Source organism: Syzygium oleosum, unplaced genomic scaffold (assembly GCF_021117445.2).
Source record: "Syzygium oleosum isolate NSW1041296 unplaced genomic scaffold, Sole_v2.1 Sole_v2.22, whole genome shotgun sequence".
NCBI classification, from domain to species: Eukaryota; Viridiplantae; Streptophyta; class Magnoliopsida; order Myrtales; family Myrtaceae; genus Syzygium; species Syzygium oleosum.
Window position 1 is genome coordinate 1,600,558 of NW_026607506.1, and position 9,765 is coordinate 1,610,322.

At 43.8% G+C, this 9,765-nt stretch overlaps 2 protein-coding genes across 3 annotated transcripts; one reads left to right on the plus strand and one right to left on the minus strand.

The window, feature by feature from the left end:
- Positions 1–1,144: 1,144 nt before the first annotated feature.
- Positions 1,145–6,544, plus strand: LOC115670014 (inactive protein kinase SELMODRAFT_444075-like). Of its 2 annotated transcripts, XM_030591196.2 has the most exons (8): positions 1,145–1,427; positions 1,564–1,700; positions 2,663–2,757; positions 3,518–4,572; positions 4,744–4,904; positions 5,261–5,337; positions 5,589–5,910; positions 6,061–6,544. In XM_030591196.2, exons 1-8 carry the CDS (start codon positions 1,238–1,240, stop codon positions 6,205–6,207), a joined length of 2,184 nt encoding a protein of 727 aa, XP_030447056.1. In that variant the 5' UTR covers positions 1,145–1,237; the 3' UTR covers positions 6,208–6,544. The 2 variants fall into 2 exon arrangements, with proteins under 2 accessions (XP_030447056.1, XP_030447057.1); XM_030591197.2 differs by lacking the exons at positions 1,145–1,427; positions 1,564–1,700 and having other exon boundaries at positions 2,663–2,773.
- A 586-nt stretch (positions 6,545–7,130) lies between these two features.
- On the minus strand, positions 7,131–9,078 carry LOC115670015 (protein JINGUBANG). The gene has a single exon (XM_030591199.2). The coding sequence runs from the start codon at positions 8,868–8,870 to the stop codon at positions 7,443–7,445; it is 1,428 nt and encodes a 475-aa protein (XP_030447059.1). The 5' UTR covers positions 8,871–9,078; the 3' UTR covers positions 7,131–7,442.
- Positions 9,079–9,765: the final 687 nt, after the last annotated feature.

Genomic DNA, 9,765 nt, shown 5'->3' on the forward strand with positions numbered 1-9,765 from the left:
TTAATCTAGTCAATTGAAAATATTTTCGTTATTAAAATATTATTATTATTAATAATAATTTATGTCTGTACATTTTTATAAGCGATACAGGTGATCGTTTTGTGGAAAATAATTTCTAAATAGTTCATTTTCCGCGAAACAGACGGAGCCTAACATTGGTCCGGCTTTGTCCCTCCAACTCAAATTATGCCTCTTAATTTAATAGCGATATTTGGTATACTAAACTTCACCTATAAAAAAATTAGAAATATGGTAAGATTGTAGATTGGTATGTCAATAATCGCACCACATTCGTCACCTAAATTTAATGTACTAGCATCATTCTTTGTTTGCTATATTGTTGTGATCGAAGGAACCACGTCCATAGCCTTTTTTCTGGCCACCCAATTCCACGTCAGCCGAGTACTTCCTCGGTTCTAAATCTCGAATTATTTATAATAAAAAAAAACTAGCTATACCTCCTCAAACACCTAATTTAATTTCGGAAATTGAAACCCAAAAAAAGAAAAAGGAATCTTCTTGAGCACGGCCACCTTGATAGTCCATTTTTGGCCTTAGGTAGGTATAACGCACATAATTCTGATTATTTTAATGCTTTTGGAATATTCCAATCATTAAAATTAAGGTCAATACCATTAAAAAAAGCTTCGATTTATGCCCACTGCGATATAAACATCCCGAACTTTTTTGGTCTCGTAAAAAATCACGAACTTATACCATTGTAACAAACATATCTTGGATGGAACCGAAATAGATGATATACATATATATATATATATGTAACACATGTATAATTTTGACTTTTTTTGTGACAATAATTTTATAGTATTTGTGTCACAATGAGCAAGTTTAAGATTTTTGGCGATACAAAAAAGAAATTGAAGTATTTATATCGTACTGGCCATAATTTGAGGTCTTTTCTTGTTGCGGTATCTGCAATTAGGACTGTTATTTTTTTTTTTGGGTCGAAACCATTAAAATTACAACCACGACGATTTTCGTGCATTAATAATTTGGAAATGGGCCCTGAAACCAAGCCCACTTAACCACGGTCACTTTAACCCCGGTTCCGCCCTAACCACATTTGAAGTACCAAATAACGACCAAAGCCAGACCAATCAAAAACACACCCCCCACTCTCTCCTCTCTCTCTTCTTTCTCTCTCTAGTACAGGCTCTTCGGTTTCACTTCAGTTCGCGGGCTAAAAGGTTTCCCCCCCCCCCCCCGACGAGCGGAGATGTCGTCGGCACCGCGCCGCGACGGAGCTCCGGGCCAACGCGCCGCCGCGACGGGGCGGGAGAGGGTCGTCGTCGCCGTCAGGGCGGAGAAGGTCGTGTCCAAGGCGGCGCTGGCGTGGGCTCTCTCCCACGTCGTTCAGCCCGGCGACAGCGTCACCTTGCTCGCCATCTTCGCGTGCAAACGGCCAGGTCGGTCTCGTTTCCCCGAGTCCTTTTTTTTTTTTCTGGAATGATTCGGTTCCGCTCGCGGTTTCTCCTGGAGTGGCTGACCGCAGCTCGTGTCGTGTTGTGCCGCGTCGTGTGGTGCGGTGTTGTGTTGTTGAAGGTCGAATTCGGCTGTGGAGCTTCGCAAGGATGACGGGGGACCGCGGGACCAGCAACCGGGAGGAGCTGCTGGATCGGATTTCCCGGATCTCCGACTCGTGTTCTCTGATGGTGATGCAGTTTCACGACCAAGTCGAGGTCAGTCGAGGACTTTCGGAACTCACGAGTTTTGCCCGTTGGCAAATGTAATCGCGGCTTTCCTCCTCTACTGCTGTCTAGCTAGTACTAGCAGCACTTGGCGAATTCGTTTGAACTTAGCACGACTTGGGTCGGTCGCTTTCCTCTACAGTTATCGTGACGTGAATGCCGTTTTGCTTTGGCTTGTTAAGACGGCAATCGTCGGTTGTTGTACGCTGTTGTTGTGCTGGCGACGTATGGATGTCCTATAGTGAGTGCGATCATCCATGTGGATCATGTCGCTGGGCCTTGGTTGAGGCGTCGGAGTCAGAGAACTAGATGATTCCATTAATGATTAGCATGTGATTGCTTTTATTTTAATATAATCTTGGTAATTTTATTTGAGGCCCCCGCATATCTGATTGCCCTGTTCCCCCTTTTCAAAAGCAGAAGATTTGTCGATGAAAATGATTGTATGGCCCAATCAAACTCGTCCATATTACGGCCTTGAAGGAGATTCTGCTTCCTTTTTATCGTTTCCTCGGTTTCTGGTCAAAAATTGGGTACCAGTGAATCTTTGTTTTCGGACTCTGCGGTCAGCTAATGTATCGGTGATGTTTCGTTGCCGGAAATTTGAACTTTCCTAACATGTTCGAGCCTAAAAAGCAAAAGCATGCTTTGCCGTATTGGAGTTTACTTTCTTTTCCAGATTGATGCTTTGATGAACTTTTTGGCCTTAGTGGTTTGAAATTGAAACTGGGTCGGTATACGCTTCCTTTTTCCAGCTTGTTGCTTTAATCAACCTTTTGCCTAGTTGTTTGAAAATGAAGTGGCGGCTGGGTCCTTTGTTGTGGTGGATGTTGCTTTTAGCTTTTCCAACCAATGAAGTCAGAGCTTCGTGTTACAGCACTTCCTTAGTTTAGCTGCCACTAGTCTGTTTTGATGGTCAAAATTGTGAGACGCTAAAGAAAGCTTGGTTACAGGTTAGAGTGAGGATAAAGGTGGTTTCTGATAAACCTGGCGGTGTGGTGGCGGATGAAGCACGCAAATGCGGGGCCAACTGGGTCATACTGGACAAGTAATTTAATATAAATGTATTATTATTTCCTTCGACTGTATCAATACAAATTGAATTTATTTGGTATGCTTTTACCTATGTCTAAACTTTTACCCTTCTATCTGCTAGTCTGAATTGGGAAGCATACATGTGACCTCCTGCATCTTAATTAGATTTATAGTTTGTCATTTGAGCTTAATTAGCTTTTTAGGTCTCATGATGAGATTCTTCTAGAGTAGTTCCATAGCGTTAGTGCTCCCAAGGGGGAATTGGTTATAGATGAGTCGTTTTTTTCTTTGCTACTCTAAGCAGGGCATTCTCTAGTTTCTTTCTGTTTGGACTGTTCGTGGAGTTATTGACATGCTCCATTCTCTTACCATTTAGATGCTGCTGCCCCTTCTACTGGTAGAAGCCAATGAATTTCTCAATATGGTGAATTTTCGTGTCAAATTTGCAATGCATTGAAAAGCAATTGGACATTGCAAATAGACAATCCATTCATGTTTTCTTGTTTTGTTTCTTCTTTGGTATTCCAATCATGTTTTCTTGTTTTATTTCTTCTTTGGTATTCTTTTTTGGCCAAATCTGCTTAAGTAATTATCAGGAGCCTGCAATCATTCTTCCGCTCCACTTCCCTTGATGTGATCTAATCATGTCACCTTCATGGATGGGCTATAGTGTACAGTACTTAGAACCTGAGTCCGTTAATTTAATTCTTCGTTCCATTTCTGAAAAGGCATTGTTGGACATTCAGTCGTCATAAACTCTTTTGCCAAAACAGGGACTTAAAGCAAGAATTGACTCATTGCTTGGAGGAAGTCCGCTGCAATATTGTGGTGATGAAGGGTTCTCAAGCGAAAGTTCTCAGATTAAATTTAGGATGTTCAAATGAACTCCAGACCCCCTTTTATTCTGCTACTTCTTCTCCATGTGTGGATCATGGAGAGTTCAATGCCTATAGGATAAAGCATTCTACTCCAGTCAGCAGTCCTGAATTGTTTAGCCCTCATACAATAACTACCGCAGAAAGTTCATCGTCAAGTTATGACACAGCAGGGTCTTTTTTTCACTTATACGAAAGAAATCCACTCTTTGAAGGACAGAGGAAGGGATGTTATTCACCATATTTGATAAAGAGTGAGTTGAAATACCCCTTTACAGTACTTGAATCATACGGGGAAAAGGTTGTGACTCTCTCAAAAACCTTAACATCATCTCTATCAGTTGACAGTAATAAGTTTTATTGGATTTCCCAAAATCATATGCTTGATGTAAAGCGTCTCCCCATAGGAAACAATCACAAAGCTAACCAAACCGATAAAATTATGTCCAGAAGATGGTTTAGCAAGTTTATTCGACATAATCACGGTCACATGAGTACTGGGAGCATAGGGCAAAGGCAAGCCCAACAACCAGATCAAGTTGTCAATGCAAGCATAAGGGATGTAGTCTCTTTGGGCAGAACTTCCTCGGTGCCACCTCCCCTATGCTCGCTATGTCAACACAAGGCACCAACTTTTGGAAAACCCCCGCGAAGGTTCTCATATGCAGAACTAGAGGAAGCAACAGATGGATTTTCAGATCCAAATTTTCTGGCAGAAGGAGGTTTTGGATTGGTCCACAGGGGGATTCTCAGTAACGGACAGGTGGTTGCAGTAAAGCAGTTGAAGTTTGGTGGAGCCCAAGGAGATGCTGACTTTTGTAGGGAGGTCAGGTTGTTGAGCTGCGCACAACATAGGAATGTTGTGCTGTTGATTGGATTTTGCTCCGAGGGCAGCAAGAGAGCTCTCGTCTATGAGTATGTGTGCAATGGATCCCTGGACTTCCATTTGCATGGTATGCCTTCCTGTGCTAATTGTATTACTGACTGTTTTGCTTAAGTTCGAGTTACATTTCATAAGTCAGGTTTCCTTGTATAATCCTACATCATGTGCTATACATCATGGCTTACAAATCATTTCTCATAACTTTTCGTTCTTAATTTCCAACACCATGTGTTATTGCCAGGATGCGATAGCAACACTCTAAATTGGGAGTCCCGACTCAAAATTGCTATTGGTGCTGCAAGAGGCTTAAGATATCTTCATGAGGACTGTAGAGTTGGCTGTATCGTACACAGAGATATGCGACCTAAGAATATCCTCCTGACTCACGATTTTGAACCTCTGGTACTACGTAGATCCAGATATCTCACAATCAAAGTTAGACCTCTTTTAACATTATCATGGAGCATGTTCCTGGATGACAAATGTGCCCTTAAGAAAATATAATTCATCTTCTTATGCACCAGGGATTTATACTGTGCCTGCTTGCTTAAATCAATGCTATTGCTTGTGAAATCATGAATGTGTGATGACTGATGAGCATTTAAAACCATAAGGAAATGTCTCAAGTTTCTGTTGAAGTCTTTTCACTTCCGTTTGTGAAAATTTCTTACTGATAGTGCAACAAATAACCTTGAAGTTTATGTAGCAGAATCCATATTTTACTAATTTTGTGTTCTCGTTTTTTTTCTTTAATTTAGGTTGCTGATTTTGGACTTGCTAGATGGTTCTCTGGAAATGAGATTGGCCCAGAGGAGCTAGTCATCGGAACTTCAGGGTATATTTTGCTGATCCCGTTTGTTTTGACCATGTGCAGTGTATGCAATCTCTTATTTTTACCCCCAAAAAGGTTTTTCTTCAGATGTATACGTTTAGGCTGATATCATATTGTTGCCTTCTGGTAGGGTCTGCTGATAATATTGATTGTGCCGATGACTTAAAAATCTTGAATTCTATAGATTATTATATGTAAGGATCATTTGAAATTTACAATACTCTATCATGTTAAATGTATATCTTTAATTTCAGATATCTTGCACCAGAGTTTGTTGATGGAGGAAAAATCTCAGAAAAGGTTGATGTCTATGCATTTGGAGTGGTACTTTTAGAGCTGATAACAGGGCGAAGAATCATCGAACTGCAATTCGAGGGAGAAAGTCTTTTCCCTCAGTTGTTTGGCCCCTTTGCTGCACATGAATCGAAAGAAGTCAAATCCAACTGTTTTTCATTTATAGATCCATGCTTGGCCTCTAACCAATCTCAAGATTTCGGCCATCAGTTACAAGTAATGAGCCATGCTGTTTTATCGTGTCTGCATCCGGATCCTGAATCAAGACCTCCAATGTCAAAGGTTTGAACTTCACTGCTGCATTGAATCACTCCTTCATATCAGCATTAGCACAATCTGAGGCAGCATTGTTTCGCAACATACACCCATGTAATTATTTCTCCACTATTTCGAATTGAATAAAATTCTACATTATCTTACATGGCATTGCAGGTCGTCAGAATACTAGAAGGACAGTCCCTCATGCCCATAGCCTTGGATCTGAATGCAGCTGGTAGTAGGAGCGGTCACCTAAATGGAGTGTGCTCTCGCATGCATACTGAAACTAGGAGAAGCCACTCACGGAAACATTCCCACTGAGAACCATATATGCATTCGAGAGTAGTGCGTCAGCTTATCTAGCTCTTGAGAAGCAACAGAGAACTTGTTCTAGCTGTGGTGGTATGCTGCCTGGGTACTCATAACGTGCATGCATGTTTGGAAACCCTCATCTCTATCGCCATTTAATGGTTGCTCAATGCTCAACAAGCTTCACAGCATTGTAGTTCATAGGATTTTTTTTTTATAGATTTGTGATGTTAGGTATATGTAGCATATCTTTACACTTCTATAGTGGGTCAACCTGATTTTCAGTTTTGCGGAAACTAAATATGTAGAGCATCATTTCAAGGTATAAAAATTGGATTCTTTCCCTGAACTGTACCGCATCTTCTCACTGCCTGGTGGATTCGCTGTCATTTGCCTACTTCCCAAGATCTTTTGGTCCTTTATGTTTTTATTTGTTCTTGATCCATGGTGAAAACTGCCAATATGATTACCTTCGATAACTAGCCTTCGAAGGTAGCATTTAGTGTTCGCAGTATTTTACAGATTCCTGGAATTCTAATACCCTCAGAGGTGGATCATGCCCTGGATGACAGATGATCTCACATATTGTCACTCTCTGGTTTGTCCACTTATGTTAACTAGTTCACAGGAGATTTTTACCATTTCTATTTCGACTCTTATGTATGCTTATCTTCTAGAGGCTGAAGCGACTCTGATTCTGTGTCTTTGTTTCTCCGCATTCAGGGTGGTGGTCTATAGAAACTTGACTAACCCTTCTTCTCTGATCGAAATTATGCATTTTATTTAATTCGCGGACAAAGAGCTGGGGAGAAAATGGTGGAGAATACCTCGGACGGAACTGTTGCTTCAACACTGCTGCTGCCTAGGCTAACCTTACTGAATGAAAACCACAAAATTCTTGCGGCAATAATAACTTTCTGAAGGAAAACGGAAAATCAACAATAGTTATTTGTTAATAATCATTTCTTGTGGGTTCACAAAAGTCTTACAAAGGCTTAAAAAGGGGGATTAAATTCTCCGTTCTACACTCCCCTTTCTCGTGGTAGGCAAACGCTCACCAATTCTACCTTCTCAAGCACGTAGAAACTCCCACTCGTCACATCCAACTACAAATTATTTCCATATGTCAGCAGGTAGGTTAAGGCACTTCCATTTAATTAATCTCTGGGCAGTGGGAGAGCACGACACATGTCGTCACGATTCATTTTCGGGACATTCTCCAGGATCCGAGGGCCGGCCCCGATGGGTCAGTACCTTCGGTTTTGGCTGTTCCGGCCAGCGGAAGAGAAGCTTCCATCCGACGGTACCGAGTCCGCATCATAAGTCACCTGCTGCTGCTGCTGCATCATGGCCATATGATTAAGATCAGGTGCCATCTCAGACACGCTCCACACCTTGACCGACTTGTCGAGACTCCCGCTGTACACTATCCACCGCTGTTCCCCCTTCGTGGCCGAGTCCGTGTCTTCCTCCGTGGCCAAGCACTTGACAGGCCCGGTGTGCCCGGTCAACACCGAGAGGCATGTGTGGATCGTCCCGTCCCTCCTCCACACACATATGGTCTTGTCAGCAGACCCGCTGAACAACAGGTTCCCTGCAGATGCGAGGCAGAGGATCGCGAGCTTGTGCCCCTTTAGGACCCCGCCATGCGTGAACTTCTTCCCACGCTCCCAGGAGTTGACCAGCCCATCAGAGGACCCACCGTACACGACCGAACAAGCCCGGTTCATGGCCAGCGCCGTGACCGCGCACTCCTGCTTCAGCAACGACTCAGCAAGCGTGTGCTTGGTCGTTTTGCCGACCATCTCCCTCTTCCACACCCTCACGGTCCCGTCTGCAGATCCGCTGAAGACCAGGTCATCTACACTGGCAACGACGGCATTGACTGCATCATCATGGGCGCTGATCGACTCGAGGCATTTAGAGTCCGAGATCCGCCACACCTTTATGGTTCGGTCCCATGAAGCAGAGTAAAGCAAGCCCTGCTCCTCGTTCAGGCTAAGGCACGAGACGGCGTCGGAATGCTTTATCCATAGTGCGCTCCGGCGTCGCCTCCCCTCAATGTAATTGCTCGGATTGATGGAGCTCTTGAAAATATCCTTCAGAGTTGGTAACGTCCCGGCTCTTTTGTGGAGGCTTGGGTTCCTGGGCGAGATCTTCCAGACGCGGATCTTGCCGTCCTGGTGGCCGGTGAAGATCTTGCCGTTGGCAACGATGATGGCCTTGACCAAGCCACTGCTGGATTTGAATGCGGAGAATTCCTTCAAGTTCTTCCATACGCGGATATTCTTGCTGTCAGACCCGGTGTACAGGAGCTCGCCCGAGGCGGCAAGAGAGTAAATGTGCCCCTCCTCGCGGACCAGCGACCCGATGAGGCAGTTCTGGGGGACGTTCTCTTCGTAGTTTGTAGACGCCGTGGACCACGGGGATTTGTTGAAGGGAGAGGACTGGTTCCAGGGGGACATCATCATCGGGGACCCCTCCCCGCTCATCCGGCTGTGGTCGTAGAAGGCGGGGCTCGCGGGGGAAACACTGCTGTGGCGGTGCGGGAAGTCATCGTCCGGGATCGGGATCGACGACATGTTGGGGTCCGAATGCATCATGTTGAACTTGGGCCTAGGAATGGTGTTGCTCTCCAGGAACATGGTGCCTCCTCCTCTCTCGTCTTTCGCCATACCACTCTCTCTCTCTCTCTCTCTCTCTCTTCTTCACATAACAGGCACGGAACCGCGCGAACCCGAGACGAGAACCGGCACGAAACACAGCAAGAGTTTAAAAGAAAAGATATGAAGGTCGATGAAGAATGACAGGTAATGGAATGGAGAGAATGATGAGGAAAACGGAAGGGGGGGGGTTGTGTTCTGTGAGAGGGAGGGAGAGAGAGAGAGAAGACGATGAAATTATGGTAAGGGGGCGGCAGGGAGGACGTAAATAGGAGCGTGGAACGGACGGCTGAGATCGGTGGGGGGGCGACACGTGTGGGGGGGGGGGGGGGGGCGGTGGCGTTGGGGGAAAGGCTTTTCGGGTCCTGAGAAACCGGGTCTGACAACCGATAACAACGTTGTCGGTTAGTTTTATTCGTTGGCGGGCGTTACCGTTGGACGGTTGATGGCCACTCGCTATTCTCGGCAACGTTTTATTTCTTGCATTCGATCGACTCCTTTTTATCTTTTTTGAAAAATGACGTAAATGATCCATCAACTTTTAATTTGTTCAATAAGTACATTTAAATTTTTAATTTATTAAATGTAGTTCCTGAGCTTTTGATACTTGTTCAATCTAGTCTCTGCATTATATGAAAATATTTGATATTATCTCTGAACGTGAATTAATGGAAGGATGGCATCGAACATTTTCATATTGTATAAGGACTTACTTGAACGTATACAAAAAGTCTGGGAACTATATTGAACAAACTAAAAGTTCATGGACCACATTGCACATTATGCTAAAGTTCATGAACCACATGCATATTAAGTCAAAGCTCGATGACTATTTATGTCATTATTCCTATCTTTTTTTGCCCACTTGACATGCACTGATTCAATATTTTTTAGGGCTTTTTTTTTC